We start from the raw sequence: 22,180 nt of genomic DNA, 5'->3' as shown, positions 1-22,180 counted from the left end.
GCAGGGGGAGGAACAGCTGTTTAGATCACAAGAATACCAGTTAGAAGGCTACCATTAGTCATAAAGTAAATGCAGGGACTTGCATAATCTTTGCGGTTACATTGTCAATGAACCAGCATGTCAAAGATAACACCAAATATTTCACAGAAGAGCCTGCTTGACAAATTCCTGACTGTCTTACAGAGAGCGGGGGGAGGTTACACAAGATGTCAGTTTTGAAATTGATAATTCTTCTTCATGGTTGTCCCACTGACTAGGGTATGATAAAGAACTCAAAAGAGAAGTGGGGAATTTTAGATTCCTTCTGAAAGAGTAAAAAGGGACGCAGTGGCGCTGCGGGTTAAACCGCTGAGCTGCTAAGCTTGCCAATCGGAAGGTCAGTGGTTCGAATCCGCGTGACGGGGTGAGCTCCCATTGCTAGTCCCAGCTCCTGCCAACCTAGCAGTTTGAAACATGCAAATGTGAGTAGATTAATAGGTACTGCTTCGGCGGGCAGGTAACAGCATTCTGTTTAGTCATGCCGGCCACATGACCACGGAGGAAATGTCTACGGACAAACGCCGGCTCTTCGGCTTTGAAACGGAGATGAACACCGCCCCCTAGAGTCGGACACGACTGGACTTAATGTCAAGGGAAATCTTTACCTTTACCTTTGAAAGAGTAAGGAATCTACGACCCAAATTTCCAGCATCCTTCCATCCTTGCCCTTGGAGACAGGGCTTCAGGGAGGTCTACAACAGCAGCATCTGGAGGGCCAGAGGTTCTACCACCAGGCAACAACTGCCTAGAGATTTCACTTGACAGCAGGCTGACTCTGAAAGATCTGGAAGGCATCTTAATGCAATGTTGCTCTTCTGATTACTCAAGCATGAATGTTGTAGTATTTATTATGATACGCATTCTCAGAACTGTTGTCCAATGCCACTAGAGGGCAGATGGCTGGGGAAGGCTGTTCTCAAGCATTCGCTCCCCAATTCTTTTCCCCAGAACAACAACCCTGTGAAATAGGTTCGGCTGAGAAAGAAAGTGGCCAAAGTCTTCTGGCGGGTTTCCATGTCTGAGGGCAGACTCAAAGCTCACCTCCTTCACAGAACTACATTATGACTTCTGTGGCCTTGGGCAGTGTATTACAACCTTGGCAACTTTAAGATGTGTGGAATCCAATTCCCAGAATTCCCCACTGGGAATTGAGGTACAGCGCCCTAGGCATTTCGGTCTTCATGGGCCCCTCCCTCCATAGAAATAATAGTACTAAATATCATATTTCATATGGTTTTCATTATTCATAATAATCTGTTGTTGCCAGTTAGTTATGGTGTCTGTCACCTATCATCCAAGATACTACATTTTAGTACTCATTTATTTATTCATTTAAAAGATTTGCATGGCCACCCATCTTAAACACAACTCCAGGCGGTTCAAAACTGCAATCAAACCCAGGAACCATAAAACCCTAACCCATAACACCATAAAACCAAAATAAATCATGCTACACCTCTAAGTGAGACAGAAGATCATCGGTTCGACGCTAACGTTTTGTCCATTTCTAGCCTGTTGGTTTATTAAAAGGCATAAAAAAAACAACTTCTTCATTTTTATTCTGAATTTTTTAAAAAAATTAATACATTTTCTTGGGCCCTGGTTCCCAAGTTGATGCTGCACCGTCTCTCTGGTCCCTATCCAGTGTTTTGACCATTTGCTATATTAACTTTCCCTTGTCTGGTCCATGACCATTGCTGTCACTTACCTGTAGACTGACGCAAATGGTGATGACAGCAAACCAGATGACCTTCCAAAGCTGTCTGGTGGTGTTGGCTTTGGCCATCCTCTTCGTCCTTCAAAAGAGAGAGCAGAAAAGGACTTTGCAGCTCCGTGTGTGTATTTCTCAAGTGCCCCCTGCCAGAAACGGAATGACTAAAGCAAACTGGGCAACAAGTTGAAACCAGGCTCTGGAAGCGGTGCAGCCTAAACAGTGGAGGTTTGTACTGGCCAGGAATACAGGCTTGCAAGGAACAACATGAGCCCAGCACGAAGAGCAAGGGACCTTCACTTAAGGCAGGAGAAGCCACCCTTTTCCCCCTTGCTCCTTCAGTCGGGGCATCAAGGCAGAGGCCTTCTCCATCCCCTCATCCCCTGCAGCCAAAACGAAATCAAACCTGCTCTGCTATTTCAACACTTTTTGCCCAGCTTCCCAACAAAAGAAGCAAAGCCCAGAACTTGAAGCCGCATTTGCCAAAACATCCAAGCCGTGTTGGAAAAAACAACAGCTCTTGCTAACTTTTGCAGAAAGGGGAGGGGAGGGTGAGTTTCATGGATTGTTTCATGGATTAGAAACAGAGGATCTTTCGCTGTTTTTGTCTAAAGGGCAAAGTTAAATTGCCTTTCTTGGAGTGCCAAAATAAATTCTTTTGTTAAAATCTGCAGAGAATTACACACAGAGACACACCAACTGCTGGTTTTACTCTCCCTTTCTACGAAAAGCATTTTCCCCACCCAAAACCTAATGGCAAAGTTTCTGATTTGAGCCAACTGGCTGGCAAGGGCCCATCTTTATAATGCTACAGGGGTTTGCAGCGTTGCTCAAGGTGAAAAGAACACAACCGGAGTTGCCCTCGATAAAGTGCTCTCTTGGGCTGCTTCTCTTCCGTCCACGTGCCCAGCGTGGCTGCCTGTCTTGTCATGGCAGCACTGCAAAAGCTGCTGAATGATTGGGTCTAACTGTGCTTAAATCCGAGAGCCAATCATTTCCACAAAATTAAATTGCCTAAATTCAGTGATTCAGTGAAAAAGCTAGAGATGAGCTTGATTCCCAGTGACTTTACCTATTTAAAAGATTTACATAGCTGCCCACCTCATCACATAATTGCGATTTGGAGCAGCCTGTGTCAAATATCCTCCCCCCCACACAAAAAAATTCATGATATATTCGGAGTTTTCTTAGTAAGAATATGGAAATAGTTTGCTATTACTTTGCTCAGGATATTGTTCAACTTCCTCGTTCAGCGTACAGCTCTAGAAATCCATGATGCTTCTCCCATCCAGATACTAAGTAGGCCCAACCCTGTTTAGTTCCTCAGCTCAACCAAGATCAACGGGAGTGAAGCTCAACTTGAAAACAAAGGCCACCACCACCACCTATTGCCACAACAACATAAAGTAGCAGAGATCAAGACAGAAGGGCCTAATTGGGTCAATCTTTTTCCCTCCCAGTCGTCCTTCTATAAGATTTCATTCCTGTGACTTTCCCTACAGATAAAGCATCCTTCCAAACCATCCTTCATCACACCTTTAAGCCCCTGAACAAAAATAAAACAAGAATAAATAAGTAAAAGGGAGCAGAATCTAGTACAAGAGCGGTTAGTTTCAGATCAAAGCCAGTCAAATCCTTCCTCAAACACTAAACCTGGGTGACTAGCTCAAGCTACCTCACAGGATTGTTGTGAAAAGCAAAAAGGAGAACATCGTGATTGTAGGGGAGAACAGAGATGGCCTTGAAGAAGGAATGCAGCAGCTGTTACAAAAATATCACCGTAGCCTGGAGGGGGGTGAGGAAGAAACGCAAGATTGCTTCATCTTGACTCTCTTGAGTGTAAGAGGACACCATAGAGAAACTGTCAGGTTTTCAAGGTTCTTCTTCTTATACCCTATAAAAGTCAAGTACAGTTCCAGAAGTTATCATGTCTGTTTCCTGACCTGGCCTACCTCAAAGGGCTGACAATGACTGGTTCATGCAAAATTGGTTGATTACACACCAACCCAACTAATACAGTTTGTGGCTCTGTGGTTGAGTTCACTCAGTGCACTTAACCAGGTCTGTTAAACACCTCCTTGTGCACAACAGGCTATGTTTCTTTAGTTTTAACCTTGGCTTTTTTTTTTCATGGCTTGGCATGTTTTAAGTACCAAGCCCATATGTTTAGTTTATCCTTCAGCACCTTGTGCAAACCCAGAAACGGTTAATACTGTGCAGATGCCAACCAGGACAGTGATTAATGTGTATTGTGCAAACACAGCCCATGTATGCCACCTTGTGCAAAATAAGTAGAGCAAGAGAATGCTCCTATTCCAGGGATATCGCTTTAAGAAAACGTTAAGTCAAAAGTATTTGAATTAGATTTGATTACATTAAAGAGGCTGCCAGATTTATCTCTCCAATTCAGTTTCTTCAACAGCCACTCCACTCTGTAACAATCCCACTTTCAGACTTAAAAAAAATAAAATCTGTTCCTGCATTAAGATACTTACATGTATGTGTTATCCTGAGTAGTGCTATGAAATTGATTAGATTTCCAAATAGGGTTTGGAAATCGTATGCAAATAACGTTTAAGCTTGCAATGCCACTGGAACCTCGTTCTCTTGCATTTCTTCCATGCCAAGCCTCTGTGTCACAGCAGGATTAAGCCAACAAAGGTCACACCACTGACTCTGAAATGGGATAGGATACAAAAATGCCTGTGATGTATGTTACATCATGTAGAATGGCAGGCATAGTTGGAGAGTGGCTATGTCCCCCTTTTGGGGGAGATGGGTGGTGATAGAAATTTGAAAAATAAATAACATAAAAATTCAACCCACATTAAACTCCTGCTGGCTTAGCCACGTTAGGATAAAGCCACAAGCCATGGATTGCAAGCTGCAACTGCTGAGTTCACACAACAAGCTAGGCCCAGACCTAACAATCTGCCTTACAATTCAGTGTAATGCATGAACTCAGACAGTATCTCTGAATATTGTGAAGACTTTTGCTAACCATACTTTGAACAGCTGTCCTTTCTCAGCCTGAAGTTATTTAGCTATATACATATCCTGCTTTGTTCCAGGGGTTCAAGGACGTTGCTCTGGCTCCCCTTCCCCAATTTATTGGCACAACAACCTTGTGAGGCAGGTGAGTTAGGCTGGTTTTCCCTAACACTCTAGCCCAGTGTTTCTCAACCTGGGCAACTTTAAGATGTGCGGACTTTAACTCCCAGAATTCCCCAGCCAGCAGGGAGTTGAAGTCTACACATCTTGAAGTTGCCCAGGTTGAGAAACACTGCTCTAGCCTAAAATGTAGCAGGCTGGCTAGTCAGCACCTCAGGGCACTGCGCGAATCTAAGCCAAGGGCTTCCCTAAACCGTGGCTCAGTGAACCATGGATTAACACATCCCTAGCACCGGGTCCGGCCACCCAATGAGGTTCCATGGCTAACTGGAGAGGCGACCCTGGTCCTTCCCAGCCCTACCGCACCGGGAGAGTCTGCTCCTTCTCCACACCGCAGGGATTTCGAGCTAATGGCACTCTCCGCACGCTCAGAGGCTAGTTCACTACCGCGCGGGACGAGCCTAGAGAGCCCTCAACCTATCGGCCTCGCGTCCACCCTCCGAGGTGAAGGCGGGAGCGAAGGAAGGCACCGCTCCTGCCTCGCCTCGTTCCTTTTGGCTCCGGCTCGGTCCCTGCCCGCCGTCCCACCACTCGGCCGCCTCCGCCACCTTCGCCCACCTCGCGCGGCGGCGCGTCTCCCTCCGCGCTTCTCTCCTCCGGCGCCTCCTCAGCGGGAAGGGAACGGCCGCGGTCTGAAGCGCAGACAGGCGACAGCGCTCCTCCTGCCCAAGCAGCCCCAGGGACGCCGCCGCAGGCTCGCAGGACGGAGCTGGCAGCGAACAGGCGCCCGCCCTTCCAGCAAGCGGGCGGGCTAGGGCTAGCTCGCCCGTCCGCCTTTCAGGCTGCAACCCACCGCCCAGCCAGCTCGACTTAGCCGCCGTCCTGGGATGCAAAGCCACGGGGAGGGAGCCGCGCGAGCGCCCCGCTCCGCCGGGGCCCCTTGGTGGAGCCGCGCGCTCAAGCAGGAGCGCCCGCGCAAGCCATCCACCGCCGCCACCACCAGCCCTGCTGCGCCGGAATCCCCGGCCTGAGCCAGCGACCCCCCGCAGCTTGGCTGGAAATGCGGGAAAGGCAGGAAGGCGTTGCTTACACACGGTTTTTTGGAGCCGTGTCGGGCTCCACTTGGCGACTGCCGGGATCACCTTAGCCCAGAAGCCGCCTCGGGAGACCCACGCAGGTTTCTCACGACACCCTTAAGCGGGCGAACCCAGCGCGGTGGCTAATCGACCGACTGGGATCGCACGAAACGAGGTGAAAGATCCGGTGGCTTCATCCCCACACTGCTGCGTGAACCCAGCCTCAATCCCAGCTGAGTTAATTCAGCAATCCTGGCTTCCGTTAGTGATGGGTGAGCGTGTTCCTGTGGACAGAGCCCAACAGAGGTATAACAGGACGGATTCAGCACTTGCACGTGGGAATCGGACCGCCTCGCTAAAATCACAGAGTTTTGTCTTAGTATCAGCTCCCGCTGGGCGTTTTTCGGCCCTCTTCATCCTCATGCTCAATGAGTCCTTGTGCATAAAATCCAGCGTACACGCGATTGAGTGTACAATATCCTTTTTGGACAGTGGACATTTCCAACTCACTTACGTCAGACTTCCCGATGGTTTTGAGTCGGATCCACCTTTTACTCACCCACGGAGCGGATCCTGTAAAATCTTTCCGATCTCTTACTTACATCTCACTGATTTCAATGGATGAGAGTGATACTAATAGTTTCGAGCGCGTTAAGGGAAACGTCTGAACAAACCCCCCACGTGTGACTGCACATGGCTTCTCTCGAAGGTTTCAATGAACAACTTCCAATAAATAACTATGAAGTTATTCGAATGCAGTTATGCAAATTCAGACGGGGGGGGGCAATTGCCAATCCCCAACGCCGCGCCTTCCGGCTGGATTTATTTCCTTATCTATTCGTCCTGCTTTTCCTCCGGGGGTTTAACGCGAGTCCACGCACTCCTTTGGCCAATTTTTCCCACCTCGGTATCGTGAGGTAGGTGGCTGGGCCACAGCTCCCAACATCCCAGCCACGTTTGATACGATCGGGGAAAGCTGTTTCTGCGGAGCTGGGCCTCGAAGCTAAAGTCCGGGCCCAGTGGCCGGTCCATCACACCCACCCACCCTTCTTACCTGTCTCCCGGGAGGGGCGTCTCTATAGGAAAAACCAGAGTGCCTTCCTCTCTATTGCCTCAAAGTCCCGAAGAGAGACCAAGTTGCCAGCCGCCGCCACGCTCGGCTACCGATCTCAGGGCGAGGTCCGCTTTGCCGAGGGGCGGTTAGACGCCTTCCCGACCCTTAAAGATCCCCAGCGCCGCTTTGCTTTTCTAGTCTAGGATTCCACCTGGCAGGGAGGGAAACGGCCCGTTTGCTGGTAGCCCCCTCTCTGGAAGGGCCAAAGAAAGTGTGGCGCGGCCCCGGGATCAGCCGACCGCGACAATGTCTAATTAGCCCATCGCCGTCAAGGCTTAAAATACGCATCACGAAACCACAGAACCCAGGAAAACGTCGCTCAAGATTAGCTGGCTCCTGATTGCAACCCCACTATCGTTGGAGAAGGAGCGCCCTCTAGTGGAATGTCTAGGAGGGCGCGTGCGGAGAAGGAGAGGGGATCCGATATCATCCTATTTGCAGGCACTTGGGCTCACACTTATGCCAAGGTCGCTGTGTTTGCATAATATATAATATGTATACCCCTCATTAAGTGAACCGTGGTTTGCTGAATTCACCCAATCTTCTGAGATCCCACAGCTTGCTAAACATCTGGATCTGGGCTACCAAAAATCCAGAGGGCTATCAGAGAGCAGACTAATTATTTGCTGCCATCTAGTGCTCATCCAGATTTATGCAGCCTGGTTCCGGTAATCTTAACCCTGAATTATAAACAACCCACAACAGGTCTGCGCCACATGTAAGACAAAAATGTGGCTGGTTAATTAGGGATTCAGATTCTTGTGCAAACACAGCCATTCCAGCTTGTTTGGCTTTGGTTTGGTGTGTTGTGTAAATCCAGCAAATTGTGGCCTCTTCTTCAACTCCTGGTTAAAAGACACCATCGTTTGGTTTACCATGATGTGTGTACAGTTGGCTTACTTGGAGTATGGATGTATAACCCATACTATGGCAACCATAGAAAGTCTCATCTCCCTTGCCAGCTTTTGTATGGACTACCACTTTTCAGGAAATAAATTTAAATTAACTTTACACAGAACTCCTATAACACACTAAACCACAAGTTAGCCAAACATTTCTTTTAAACCCAGGGTGTTGCATGGACCCAGCCCCTTACGGAATGTTTTTACAAGGCACGCAAAGTAAGAGATTGTATTAATTAATCCATTTGGAGGTAAATCATGGTTAGCGTGTCTTGTAAATACACAGGATGCATGAAACCCATTGCAGGATTTCCTTATCTGCAGTACAAGCCTGCAAGATTCCTGAGTGGCCTATGGATGGCAGCCCAGACACCAAAAACTCTCTCTGCTGCCCTCAAGTGATCATCTGGATTTTTGCAGCCAAGATTTGCTAGCCCTACTCAGTGATTAACTGGGAACACTCTGGCTGGGCTTCCACGTTGCACTAACTAAAGGGTGACATGTTGCACAAACCCAATTGGTTAATTGCTTAAACCATAGCTTAGCATGTGTGCATACCAGTTTTTTAGACAAATCACTAATGGCTGGGATCTGGGGTTCTTTTCCTTCAATTGAAGAGGGCTTAACTTCCACGGAAGGAAGCAGAGTTTTCAGCATTTGAAAAGAAGCTCACAGATTCTTGCAGGTCTCTTAAAATTATCCCATTGATTTTCAAAGTACGGTTGCAGCAGCAGCAGCTGCTCCCTCTGGCATCAAGATCTAAAATAAAAGAATGCCACAGCCCTAGGTCCCGCCATGCATCACCACTCTCACTGTAGAGTGCCTGTTGCCTGCTCTACCCACCCACTCCTGGCCAGCTGTAAATCCTGCTCTTTAGGGGCAAGCTTAATGATTAAGTCCTGAGGCTGTCTTGAGCGCAATGGCCAGGACAAGGAGATGCCCACACACAGCCCAGCCTTTGAAGGCAGCAGGTGCAAAATGCCTGCCAGACCACTGAAAATAATAGGGGATGAAAGCACAATTATGTTCTTCCTTCACAAAGGTTAAATTTAAAAGAAAAAGGCAGCTGGTCTTTCAAAGCTAAACCTAGTGGCCATTTTCTGCTTTTAGCAATGGACAGGAAGTCACCAAGCATGAGAAAGGGGGACCTACCACCCTCTCGTGTCTTTAAGACTGCTGTACAAATATGCTGATATCAACGTTTACTCCCTAACTTATTGCTATTCCAAAAGCCTTGCACCGGATAACTTGCCTTCCCACAAGACAGGCAGAATGGTTGCTAAGCCAGACTTATTTTTAACCATGCTTCTTTTCCCCAGCAAGCCACAGTAACCCAATTCATCAGGCAAGCTAGAAAACGAAGTAGGAGTGGCTAGAGAGAGGGATAGGGGTTGAATCTGCATTTGGCAGCCTGGTTCACACAACATGCTAGGCAGACATGGTGGGGGAGGTTTGCCCAATGCCCTAAGCCATAAATTATGGTTTACAAATCAGAGTGGCTGAGTTCATAAATCCCACTAAGCCTAAACAAACTACACAATGGCTTAGCAGGTATATCAAATTTACAAAGACACCTGTCTCAGGAATGTGAACATACGTTGCATGTTCTATGCCCAGTCTTAGGATGAAGTACAGGTGAAAGGTAGGTGGAAGCTACAGATAATTCACATTTATCTCCATTAGATGCTAGGACATGGGGAAGTCAGGATGCACCCAAGACTTTGTCAAAAAGTGTATCAAGAGACCAAAATCACTGACCCCCCATCTGAAAAACATAATCTGCAACATCAGCTTGTAGACCTGCTATGAAACATCAGGTCTTCTTCCCTAAGATCTATCTAAGGACCAGATTTTTGATGGGGAGGGTTGTCCACTGCCCAAATTCAAACCACTGAGCCTGCTCCTTTTGTAGGTCCTGCATAGATTTACATCAAAATCAGGTGCTTCAGTGTTTTTGTTTGTTTGTTTTTTTGCCACTGGAATTAAGAAACAGGCATTTGTTATTGCAGATGCGGGGAGGCGGGAGCAGGCAGGGAAGAATCCAGAAGCTGGCAAAAGGTCCCCAGGCCAGCCTTCCATACATACATGCCTCAAACTCAGTTCTCATCATTCCTCAGCTCTTTGGCCATTTGACTGGAGAGTAACCCCAGTAGAAAGCCCACACATCCGGAGGGTCGCGGGTTGGGGAAGGCTGTCCCAGCCCATCAGTTACATTTTGGAGAGTTTGCAGCCTTGCCGTTATCACTAGCAGCATCCTCCTCCTCCTGGTACCGCACTCCAGTTTCGTTCCAGCGTCTCCTTACGAATGGCCAGCGGCGTGCCTGCGTGCGTCTCTGGCCACGGGTCCCGCCTCCCCGGGGTCTCGGCCCCCTTTTGCGCACCGATTGGCTGAGGCAGGGCGAGGCGCCTGACCCTCGCGACCCCCTGGAAAGCCGAGGGCGCCGGGCACTCGCGGGGATGGCTTCCCAGGGGGCCCTTGGCAGGTCCGGCCGGCGCGGAACGGAAACCGCCCGGAGCCCGGAGATGCCCTTCGGCCGCCCTCCACCTCCAGGCCCGGCGGCGCATCCTCCCCCCGGCGCGGCCGCTGGCCCCTTAAAAGGGCCCGTCCGTCGCCCCAAGCAGGGCGGGTTTACGGAAGCCCGCGACGAGGCGTGGCCGGCCGGGTCCCCTGGCCGGTTCTTCCGCCCCGATGGCCGCGGCTAGGTTTTCCACGCCGGTGTCGGAGGCGGACAGCGGGCTGGCCCCTGACCTCTTCCCGTGCCCCTCGGCCAGCCCGAGCCTCCGGAGCCCCCTGCGGGAGAAGGAAGAGCTACGGCAGCTCAACGACCGCCTGGCCGCCTACATCCAGCGCGTGCGGGCCTTGGAGGCGGCCAAAGCCGCGCTGCATCTCCGCCTGGGCCGGTGCGAGGAGGATGGCAGCCGCAACCTGGGCGTCCTGCGGCGCATCTACGAGAAGGAGCTGGCCGAGGCGCGCCGGGCGCTCGATCACCAAGCGCTGCAGCGGGCGGCCTTGCAAGTGGCGGCGGACTCGCTGCGCGACGAGCACCGGCAGCTGCTGGCCAGGTCAGTCCTGCGATCGGCGCCGTGGGGGGGGGGTCTTTCCGACGACCCCGCGTCGGCTGGGTTCACACGGCACGCGCGCGCCCGGAGAGGAGAGACACGGGACGCTGCGCCGGCTGTTCCCCTCTTGGCTGGGCCCTGTTGTGTGAAAGGAGGCGCCGCGTAAGCCACAAACCCCCCCCCCCCCATTAGCAGAATGGGATGTCAGCGCAGCCGGCACCCACAAAAGAGCTTGGGGAAACGTGAAAGGAAGCCGAGTTCACACAACATGCTAAACCCTTGGTTTATTTTCACCCTAGGCTACTGGATAAATTGGATGACAGGCAGTTTGGTGTAGTGGTTAAGGTGCTGGCCTAGAAACCAGGAGAGTTCTAGGCCTCCCATAGGCTTGGAAGAACAGGTATGGGCCTTGCCAAGGTTGAGAAACACTGGGTTAGGGATAAGAATGGCTGCTGTTGCCTGAACCTTGTCTCAGTGTTAAAACTGTTATAGTTTTTTCATACTAGGAACTGTAAATGCTTGTTTGTAAACAATCTCAAAGCAAATCCCTCTGGGCAATAGAACCCCTAGCTTTAATCTCTTTCCATGTGCTACAAATCCTTGTGGCCTGGCAGCAAAACTCAAACTGTTCCTTTTGAATTAGGTATTTCATGGTTTCTTCACCAGCCATTTAATCTGGCAAATGCAGTCACAATTTGTTTTTCCAGTTTGGGGTATACAAAATAATCTCTCCCTGGCTGGAGAATTATGGACAAATATTAATGTTGATAAATGTTCGCGGAGTGTGATGTAGTTTAAAACAGATATAGCTTCATTGTGAGTTGGTAAATATCAGCAATGAAGTAGCTTTTTTTCAGCGAGAATCCTGAAAAAGTCTCAGGTGGAGAATATTTTCTCCATTTCCATAATCTTGGGGGAACCAATTACTGCTTGGTTTAAGGATAAGGGATATTCCTTCATAAGTAACTGTCACAACTTTTCTGAAACTTTTCCAGGCTCCTATATACTTGAAGGTATCTTGTTCTTTGAAGACTGGTAAAATTTCTTAACTCTGCTATATGATCCATTGATTGATTGATTGGTTATGTGCCATCAAGTCAGTTTCAACTCCAAGTGACCACATAGTTTTTTTTCCATGATATGATCCATTATGCTAAAGAATTTTAAAAAGTCTTAAGGCCATTTTTACTTTTCCAAAAGCAGCTAGTCAGAAACTCAAGGGCAGAGTCTGAAGGTGATGGCTGTTCTTTGCTGCTCAGAAACATAATATTTGGAGGTATAATGTCTCTGAACATGGAGGATTTTTTTAACACGTCCAGCACTGACTGCATTGGTAGGGAGCATCTGTTCTAGTGGTTTCTCTGCTCTTCCTTCTGTTGGCCTTCTTCCATTCCTCTTTCAAAATTACCTTTGAAGGACATCTAAATCAATAGCCATCATCTCATCTGGTGACAAACCGTTCCCAAAGGATCAATGCCCCACCATGCCAGAATGCGGTTTGCCTAGTTATGATGGTCTACAAACCAGAGTTTGTTAGTGTGTTTGAATCTAATCAATGTTATTTTATTTAGTAATCCTTGGCATAGCATATAGTGTGAACGCAGCCATTGGGTGTAGTGAATAAGATGTCAGGCTAGGACTAAGTTATTCCATTATGCTTGGTGTTTTTTTAAAGATATTTTTCCTGCCTTTATTATTTTTATAAAGAACTCAAGGTGGCAAACATACTTAATACTCCTTCCTCCTGCTATTTTCCCCACAACACCCTGTGAGGTGAGTTGGGCTGAGAGAAAGTGACTGGCCCAACATGTTGCTTTCTCTCTCTCTCGTCAAAAATGGATTGTAGGCAAGTAATAAGAGCATCTTGAGTTCAAGTCCTGACATCTCCAGGGGAAATCTAGATCTGGGCAAAAAAAAAATCCTTTGGAGACTTACTAAAACTCAATAATACTGGGCTAGATGAACTTGGTGACCTGGTTAATCATTGTACCAGGCCATGCTTTGTTTAACCATGGTTTATTAAAACAATGAAACACTTAAGCCATAAACCATGTTTCAAAAACCACAATGCCTGGGTCCATAGTATGGCTTACTGCAATATAAGAACCTGGCCTGTTAAAAACTGCTGGAACTGTTATCAATAAAATACATATGGTACTGCCCACATGCCTCTACTGATTGCATTTGGAGCATAACTAACAGACAGCATGCCCTGCCTGCGGCAGGATGGTGGCCCCTGAGGACCAAATTTCTTCAGAAGTTTCCTTCTCCAGTTATCCTTTGAAGATTCTCTGCTGAGGAGGTGGTTGCCATGGATACAAGTGCTGATTTAGGATTCAGCCATTGGCCTACCCAGTAGCAGCCTAGCCCATCATCCATGTGTGTCACATAGCCCAGACAAAATTATTACTATTTCTTTTATAGATTTGAAAAATATAATTTGATAAAATTGGATCTATCTGCTTTGATTGTCCTGAGGGAGTTTATGTTCAGAAGTTTAGAGGCTGGACTGGCTTTTCCACATTATGTTCAGCTGTGGTTCGTGGAACAAGTACAGTGGCTTGATTCACATGCTCTCCTAACATAACTCATGGGCTGGGTTCATGTGACAAGCAAAATCTCAAATGTGCAAACATTACATCTTAATGCGTTATACAAACAAGTGATAGGCCAGCATTTCAAAGCCAAGCTTTAAGCTCAAAGCGACATTTAATGCTCTGCTGTTTTAAAGAACATACCTGTAAGGTGCCAAGCCATCTCCTGATTTAGCTCACTTATTTGCAGGAACTCTAAAAAAGAAAATGAATTAAGCCTGGCAGCTGCTCGAATGAGGGATCTGGATGCTCAGCTAAACTCCAAAGAGGCTGAACTGGTGACAGCGTTACACAGGCAGCAGAGTTTAGAGAAAGATCTTCAAGAATCCAAGGATCAGATGATCTCTGTAAGAGATTGTTCAGAGAAATCTCATCTGTCTTGTTAAAACTGTGGTGGCCGTCTTGTAACCTGCACTACATATTTATTTTGTTTTGGGTTTATTTTGCTATGCTGTCTTCTCTGAAGTGGCAGAGGAACTTGGGATCCCACAGAATTTGGGTTTGATTGCCTTGTGAATGAGGTCCATGGAGGCTTACAGTGTTTTTGAATAATTGGGGGCATTTATTCACAGCCACACCATTTGAGCATATATGGACTTTCAACTTAAAAGACCCCCAACCATCAGCCAAATCCACTCCCATCAAAGATCTCCACAATCTTGCATTTCTTGATGCCATTAAAAGCTCCAAAAAATGATGATCTCATTCAAAAACTGAGCATTATTTGCTTTCTTAAGTATGCTCACCTAGAAATGCCTTAAGTGGATTCATATATCTTAGGGAAGATTTCAGCTATCAAATCCATGCTAATCTATGAATCTCTGTTTATGCCAAGATCTTCACTAAGTTCCTTGTACTCTATAGCTTACGACATTAACTGGTAGTTCTAGCCGGATTGGTGAAATAATGCTCTGATATACATAGTTGGCTGGAATCACACAATACACCAAGCCAAAACAAACTACATTACATAGTTTAGGGTGCAGACCTAATCAGTATTACATGCTGAAAAACATGGCAATGCATGTTTGTTTTATCTACAATTAGTAAGAATAACAAAAGCTTGCCTGCTGTTTTACAACCTAAAATGCTTTGCTGGAATAGGCTGACTTGAAATGGTTTGCCTTTAGGCTATAGCAGTATGTAAATCTTGAAAGAAGGTTGATTAGAGTAACTTCACACACCATCTTAGCCAAACTCCAATCTTTAGTGTAACTTAAGAGTGCAAATGCTTCCTTGAATATACTCTAGTGAACACTTTTTATCCTTTTCTAGCTTAAGGAGCTGGTAAAAGACTCTAAAAATGAACTTCAGAATGAGGAGTTGAAAAGAGTAGAGTTGGAAAATCAAGTGAAGACTCTCCAAGAACAAGTGGCATTTCTCAAGAGCATCCATGAACATGTATGTATGTATGTCAGTCCAAAATGCCAATTTGATCCATTCCATTGTAGCTTGAGAACTTGTAAAAATTATTTGAAGGAGCATCATCTACCCTATGTTCTTTCCAGTGGAAATACCTTTGTGATGTAAGGTATTTTTCTGCTGCAGCCATGAGATCAAGAGCTGACAAGGTTAAAACCAAAGGGATTGATGCTATATTGGCCCATTACATTAAAAAGGTACAAGCGCCAACCACTTTTCCTGCTGAGAATCATGTAACCCTCAGACCATTACAACAGAGAGGCAGGAGAAAGTGAAAATTTCTAGGTTTGAATCCTAGAAATTACAGTGTTTGTTTTTTCTCATTAGTAAAAGCTTTTCTAGCATCTACAAGGGAAATATCAGAGCCGGATCCTGGAATATCTGGCTGTGAGCCTTCTAACTGAAGAACTCACCTGGGTGAAACATGATAGTGTCCTGTCTTTCCAACTTGGCATGCTCTGAGCTGCTATCATGGGTTGACACTGACTCAGTCTCTGTTTTTAGAATATTTGCAAAGCCTTTCTGTTTAGATTTTTGGAAAGAGAACAAAACCAAGTAGTTTGTTCATCTTTCTAAATGGTTCTACAGCCTCTTGATTTTATGTAGGAACCTATAAGACTGGTTTATATGAATTTTATAAATCATTTAAACATAGTAAAAACAATGACAAATATTGATATTATAATGGTTTTTGCTTTTTGCCTTGATGCTGCACATTGAAAAATCTTGCCTTTATTTGATTTTTGCCTTTTGCAATTTTGAATTTAGATTTGTTTTAACTGGAAAGTTCCTATAAAAAGCAAATGTGGGATGTTGCGTTATTGTAAGCCATCAATGTAGGGAGCAGTCCGTACTTTATTAAATGAGCTAAGCTCCTGTTCCCCAAAATTTGCAGTCTAAAATCTGACCATCAGAGAGATTTGAGAAGCAAGAGCATTAAGAGAAGATGCCAATTAAGCAACGGAGACCAAGTAGCATCACTTCAATTTTACGAAGAAGAATGTCTTCGTGGAATTGAAAATTCTACTGTGCATTATTCCAGATGATGTTCTTGTTTTTAGGAATATCCAAAGTCAGCCCACAAATTATTTGGTGGGGGTGGTGGGGGATCCAGATTTGTCTGCTGGATTGAAACTTTTGTTTTAAGAGTTAGCAAAATCCTTCCTCTGCAACACAATGTCTTTCTCCTCTTAGGAACTCAGGAACAAGAAGCAATTTTACGAGAGCAGGATTCAAGGAATTGTATCTGGCCATCAACAGGAATTTGAAAATAAACTGATGAATTCTCTCCAGGAGCTCAGAAAAGAGCATGAACAACAAATCAGGGAATACAAAGATCAGATGGAGAGAAACTTCCAGGCCAAAGTGAGTTAAATGGGCAGTCTCTGCTCCTAATTAGGGGTAGTCCTTGACTTACAACTACAGTTGGGACCGGAAAACTCATCATTAAGTGGTGCAGCCGTTAAGTAGGCATCATGTGACCGCACCTGATTTTACAAACTTTTTTGCTGCAGTTGTTAAGGGAATCACATGGTCGTTAAGTGAATCTGGCTTCCCCATTGAATTTGCTTGTCAGAAGCCAGCTGGGAAGGTCGCAAATGGTGATCACGTGACCCCAGGACGCTACAACCATTGTAAATACATGCTGGTTGCCAAGTGGCCAAATTGTAATCACATGACTCTGGGGACAGTGCAACAGTTGTAAGTGCGAGGACCAGTTGTAAGCCACTTTTTTCAGCGCTGTCATAATATAAACGCCACTAAATGTATGGTCGTAAGCCGAGGACTACCTGTAAGGGAAAGGGGAAATGATCTGCTGTCTACTCAAAGTATGTACTTCCATGGGCCACTCTCACTCTTTCTTTTGAGGATTAAAAGAACTGTAAGGTCAGTGACAAAGAGTCTCTAACTCTACAAGTCAAAGCAGCCCTAATCAGCACCATCTGGTAGTGAAGGATGCTGGAACATCAGCAACTTCTAAAAGGCCATACGTTCTCCATTACTAGTCTAAAGGAGCCAGAAGCTGGTTAGTTGATTGAGTCTAGGAATTAAGTCTATAGCTTAGCCATGGAACATTGAAGATGGTCATTTGGAGGTGGCTGGGAAGATGATGAATGGGGAAACAGATTTAGAGGTCTAAAGTCTACAATTTACGAAGGAGGCCGTTTGTAAGATTCAGATGAATCTCAAGTCAGTGAACAGAGATAATGAGTAACACCAAGTTGAAATGTTTGGGGTTGGGAGAGTCTATAATATAGGTTCCTGAATTCAGAATGTCCCTTGGGATCATTTTTTCTGCCTATGCTGGCGAAGTAATTTGGATGAAAATAGGAAGAAATCATATATTTACTCACGAATATATGGAACTGTGAATATCACAGTAAACACACATTCTGAAGGTCAGAAATAATAGTAGTATTCCTGTTTGAACATAGGAATGTGTTCCAGTGAACATGCATAGTACTAGTTAACATTATTAACCAATACTATTTTTGCAGGTAGAAAATGCTCAACTTTATGCTGAAAAGGAGCATGATTTTGCTAATTCTGTTCAAGAGGAACTCAAACAAACGAAATGGAAGGTTGATCATCTTTTATCACAGGTAAACTGAAAAACCAGGTAAAACTAGGCATACCCAAAAGTGACCAGATGCCTCTTGGGTCTTCTAAAAGAGGTCTCTGCTAGAATGAGTCTGTTCTTAGCTCTGTTGCTCAAGCTGATGTGCCTAATCTTAAAACATTTCTGTAAAATCTAAGAACACCGGATTGGAAGTCAAGATCAGAGAGCTGGAGACCAGGATAAGGGAACTACAGAAGGCTGTTGATTGTGAACGTGACTTATCCAAAAGATGCATAGCTGAAAAAGATAGGGAGATGGCAGAAATGCAGCAGCAGATACAGTCTCAGCTGGAGGAGTATGAGCATCTGTTGGATGTGAAGCTGGCACTGGACCTTGAAATCAATGCCTATAAGATGTTGCTGGAAGGAGAAGAAAAACGGTAAGCTTGGAAATCTCCCCTCAGGAAGTTGACTTTTTTTTTTTTAATTTAGCCAGAGGTGAAGGCCAACCAGCTTCTCTTCTACCCATCACTAACTCCTGTTTAAGAGAACTTGGGCAAAGAGCTCTCATTCTTCTCATTCTTCCCAGTGTGCAGTTCAGAAGTAGCTTTTAGGCAGCCTTATTATACATGAGCTAGAAGATTCCTGAGCATCTTCTAACGCAGAGATGCAGGCAAATGGGTAGCAGGAAGGTTGTGCTGAAGGAAGATAGTGTTCTTCAAAGCCTTTACATTGTGCAGAGAAGAGACTTAAAAGTTCTTTGCCTAACTCCATATGCTTGAAAACAACTTTATGTACAAAGGAGATGGTACCTGGATAGCATGCAGGGGCCAAACTGAATCCCAAAACTGCCAGTTGCCTACTCCTTTATTGACAGCAACTAGGTTCTTGCATTGATTCAGACCAGTATTTCTTTTTTAAACTTGTTTGTCTTTTTTAAGAGTGATATTTTTATGTGTCTTTTTTTTTTTGATAGTTTGAAACTCTCCAAATTCCCCTCTGAAAGTGGTGAATCACCGATGGGAAGTGGTGGAAGGTGGGCAACCGTAAGCCAAGGCCACCGCCTCTTCCTGCAAGGAAGGAAAAGGAAACGAGCTTCAGCCAAGAAAGAGGCCCACAGCCTGAGTTTCAAAGTGGTCCAGCGAGCTTCCTCTTTAGGAAGCATCTCCATAGAAGACATTGACGTGGAAGGAAAATTTATCAAAGTTAAAAACAATTCTGATAAGGTAAAACGATTCATCTGTAGGCTTCCAAACACCTGGATCTCTGTGTGCGTCTGCAAAGCTACTCTGGGAAGAGATTATTTCTTTGGGAAGAAAATGATGGATTGACTTGTTTGCCTCATGAGTCCTATTGTTCCCAAGTTTGGGATGGGAATGTGGCCCTGGAACCCTTAGGCATGGAGTGACAAAAATGCAGAAGGGGGAGACTCTACTTGCTATTTCTCCCAGGCCAATTGCCCCCTTATAACCTGGCTTCCTTGGTATGTAGAGTTATTGCAAACAGGATACATATGGGCAGAAATTAGAGTCAGTGTGATATAAAGGTTATGGTGTTGGATTAGCAGTGGAGAAACTCAAGTTCAAGACCATCCTCAGCTACAGAAGCTCTCTGGGTGATTCTAGACTTGTTACTCTCTTGTAACTCAACTTACCGACAAGTCTGTTACTGTGGGAAATATCTGGAGGAGGCCACTGCCTTAAGTTCCTGGAGGAAAGGTAAAATGGAAATTTAAAAATAGAAGTGAGGCCGCTATCAATAAATGAGCTCAAATATGTGTCCTGGAATGCTTAGCCATGTGCTAGGATTCCTTGGCAAGAGAAGTAGGAATGGAGGTTTTTCACCCCAGGCTTTAGATCAATTGTTTCTTAAATGCAACTTTGGTTGCAGGATCAACTACTAGGTGGATGGATGGTTAGAAAACAGCATAGAAACGAATCTGACACTATGTACCAGTTTCCTGCTCAATTCATTCTTCAGGCTGGTCAAGTGGTAACTGTGAGTGTCAATTTTAATCGTCCTCTTCCTTTTTTCTGGGGGGAAAAACTTGTTTTATTTTGCTTCTCATTATAAGCATGTTGGAAGAACTACACACATTTGCTTTCTCATCAGTCATAAACCATTTAAAAATGGTTTAAGTGGATTTAACTTAAATACTATTATTTCTTTTCAGATTTGGGGAGAAAGAGTGGGTTTAAGCCCAAGTCCTAGCCCCCTAGTTTGGGAATCCCAACAGTCATGGGGAGTTGGAGAGAACATCAGTATTGTCCTCCTTGACGGTGATGGAAATGTAAGTACCAAATAGACTTGACCTAATTATTACTCAGAAAGCCAGTTTAGTGCAGTGGTTAAAGATACCAGGTTAGAAACCAGGAGACCATGAGTTCAACTTAGGCATGGAGCCAGCTGGGTGACTTTGGGCCAGTCACTCTCAGCCCAGGCAGAAGAACACAAAAATATTGCAAAGAAAACTGTATGGACTTATCCAGGCAGTTGCCAGGAGTGAAGACTGGCTTGAAGGCACATAAATAAATAAATTTTAAAAAATTAAGTCACTCAACATTTCTACCATGTGCCTATGGGATAGCTCTTCTACTTTCAGGAAACTGCAGAAGGAATGATCATGTATCTGGAAAGAGGAGAGGGTGATGGAGAAATAGAAGATGCAGAGGAAACAAAACTAGGGATTCATAGTCAGGTACAGTTAACTGAACTCCCAAATGTTGAGAGTGAGAAATGTGTCCTTGCATTCTTATTTGGTTGATGGGGATGTATTTTCTTCAAATGCCAAGGGGGATGAAGAAGTTTTCAAAAGCACATTAATGTTCTGTAGCGATGTTCTTCTCACCTCCTTGACCCACTCAGACTGAAAAAGAAGAGAGCGGCCATGGGGTTCTTATAACCCTTGCAAACTTTACCAAGGGAGGCAAGAACTGATTTTTCCCCCCAGTACTGCCCTGCTGTGAAGTAAACTTGGCTTTTGAGCACTGCTTGTGTACTGAAATAATTGGGCACGTGTGTACAACCCTCCAAGCCAGACTTCATGAGATCTAAACTGTCCATTTCTTCCTGCAGCAGAACGAGAGCCGCAGCTGTCCCATAATGTAACCGAATCCCCAGAATTGAAAGTTGCTTCAGAGATGTTTGGCTTTGCCCTGAGAGTTGATGCCATCACTTTCCTTCACACTCCTTGACTTCAAGGACAAGATGACTTGTGAGCTCCTAACAGCCAACTGGTGAAAGACTGTGTGCAATTACCAGCAGTATTAGGGCAGGTGATATCATCTTGATTATGATTATCTTGGAGTCACGTCTAAGAGCCTTAAGAGACCTTTCATTTTGTAGCTTGCTAAGAACAAGTAAGAGCCTCATCTTGTTAAATTAGAAGAGCAGTAAACTGTGCTGCCTTATTCAGTCAAATGCCAGGTCCCTGCTTGACGGTGTTGCTTTTTTTGCACATAGCGCAGCCTTTTGCAAAGAAGTTGGTAGAGCTCTTCGCTCCTCTGTGGACCAAGATATTCTTCCTCCGTGTATCCAAACAAACAGCCTAAATTTGTACTCAGGCTGGAATTCTAGCCCTCCTCAATAAGCTTGGGAGATTTTCCAACAAATATGCCAAATTAAGAAATTCCTTTTGCCCCAATATATAGTAGCCATATACTACTTGCTTTCTCTCTTTTCAACAGAAGTAGCCATAATATAGCATGCTGGTGATTTGCCTAGAAGTTGCCTAAAGCTGTGGTGGTTTGCAATAGGAGAGAAAGAGAGACAGGGAGATCTTTCATTGTGCTGTCATTTGCAGAATGGGACTGAAGAAATGCCCAGGAAGGAAGGTGAGGTGTCCATCAAATACAGCACTTCATTTGAACCCTTTCCAACAACAGTGGGAAGAGAGGTGCACTCTAAAACTCAGAATTATTTAGGACTCTTGTATTAATTAACAGTCAAAGAATTATTCTATTGCTACCAGCCTCAATTTAGGATAGGGTTTTTGAACACAGTATTTTTTCTGGGAGGGTTCCTTTCAGCTGGATTTCTTCAATAGCGATTTTTTTAGATGGTTAAATTATTAATGCCGGTGGCTTCTGATATTTTAGCAGATCTAAACAGTTTGTTGTGGTACTTGCTGTTTAGGTACTTCTAGTTGTGTGTAGGGCTTATTAAAGACACGTATCTGGTAAACGCTTGCTTTCTATTAAAGGTATCTCCTATTCAGCTGATGGCTCTTTAGTGTTTTAAACAAACTCTATATTTGGCAGGCTTAAGTCTTATACTGTCTGTATGTTCTTTCAAAAGAGTGAAATGTTCCCCAAACTGGGTCCATCATCTTGACAAATTTTTACTGTATTATATTTTAAATTGTAGCTCATGTCCCCTTTTGTGGAAGATCACTTAGTAAAATGTTGACTAACATCAATTTAGCCATAAGAACAACTAGTAACTTAGATGGTTTTGGAGAAAAGTAAAAAATATATTATCAGTAGTTGGTTAAATGAAATTCCCATGAAACCTCAAATAGCTCCTATCTACAATAATTAGGGAGGATGGTTGCTTACGGGCTTTAGAAAAATGCAGTTTGCCGCTGTGGGAAA

General features: G+C 45.1%; 3 protein-coding genes and 1 long non-coding RNA gene across 4 annotated transcripts in view; 3 read left to right on the top strand and 1 right to left on the bottom strand.

Annotated features, from left to right (window-relative positions):
- Window positions 1-1,831, bottom strand: part of ADAMTSL3 (ADAMTS like 3) — a 205,551-nt gene extending 203,720 nt beyond the window's left edge. The window contains exon 1 of the mRNA XM_063313955.1: window positions 1,748-1,831. Within this exon, the coding sequence (XP_063170025.1) occupies window positions 1,748-1,825 (78 nt within the window). The 5' untranslated portion in view covers window positions 1,826-1,831. The remainder of the gene's footprint in view (window positions 1-1,747) is intronic.
- Window positions 1,832-10,633: 8,802 nt separating this feature from the next.
- Window positions 10,634-17,650, top strand: LOC134504840 (lamin-L(III)-like). Its single transcript, XM_063314244.1, has 5 exons — window positions 10,634-11,016; window positions 13,798-13,954; window positions 14,883-15,008; window positions 16,224-16,394; window positions 17,528-17,650. The coding sequence occupies exons 1-5, from the start codon at window positions 10,643-10,645 to the stop codon at window positions 17,639-17,641; spliced, it is 942 nt and encodes a 313-aa protein (XP_063170314.1). The 5' UTR covers window positions 10,634-10,642; the 3' UTR covers window positions 17,642-17,650.
- Window positions 17,651-17,785: 135 nt separating this feature from the next.
- On the top strand, window positions 17,786-19,741 carry LOC134504882 (lamin-L(III)-like). Its single transcript, XM_063314316.1, has 4 exons — window positions 17,786-18,028; window positions 18,565-18,814; window positions 19,479-19,605; window positions 19,728-19,741. The coding sequence occupies exons 1-4, from the start codon at window positions 17,904-17,906 to the stop codon at window positions 19,739-19,741; spliced, it is 516 nt and encodes a 171-aa protein (XP_063170386.1). The 5' UTR covers window positions 17,786-17,903.
- Window positions 19,742-19,767: 26 nt separating this feature from the next.
- Window positions 19,768-21,803, top strand: LOC134504842 (uncharacterized). The gene is made up of 3 exons (XR_010068685.1): window positions 19,768-19,878; window positions 20,191-20,286; window positions 20,664-21,803. It is a non-coding gene; the product is annotated as an uncharacterized LOC134504842 (long non-coding RNA).
- Window positions 21,804-22,180: the final 377 nt, after the last annotated feature.

This window comes from Candoia aspera, chromosome 13 (assembly GCF_035149785.1).
Source record: "Candoia aspera isolate rCanAsp1 chromosome 13, rCanAsp1.hap2, whole genome shotgun sequence".
Classification (NCBI taxonomy): domain Eukaryota; kingdom Metazoa; phylum Chordata; class Lepidosauria; order Squamata; family Boidae; genus Candoia; species Candoia aspera.
This window is presented reverse-complemented; position numbering and strand designations above follow the sequence as displayed.

Coding starts and splice junctions, on each gene's coding strand:
- LOC134504840 (XM_063314244.1), top strand. CDS start 10,643: ATGGCCGCGGCTAGGTTTTCCACGCCGGTGTCGGAGGCGGACAGCGGG. Junction 13,955..14,882: donor CCAAGGATCAGATGATCTCT/GTAAGAGATTGT, acceptor ATCCTTTTCTAG/CTTAAGGAGCTGGTAAAAGA. Junction 15,009..16,223: donor TCAAGAGCATCCATGAACAT/GTATGTATGTAT, acceptor TTCTCCTCTTAG/GAACTCAGGAACAAGAAGCA.
- LOC134504882 (XM_063314316.1), top strand. CDS start 17,904: ATGGCAGAAATGCAGCAGCAGATACAGTCTCAGCTGGAGGAGTATGAG. Junction 18,029..18,564: donor CTGGAAGGAGAAGAAAAACG/GTAAGCTTGGAA, acceptor TTTTTTTGATAG/TTTGAAACTCTCCAAATTCC. Junction 18,815..19,478: donor TTAAAAACAATTCTGATAAG/GTAAAACGATTC, acceptor CTTTGGTTGCAG/GATCAACTACTAGGTGGATG.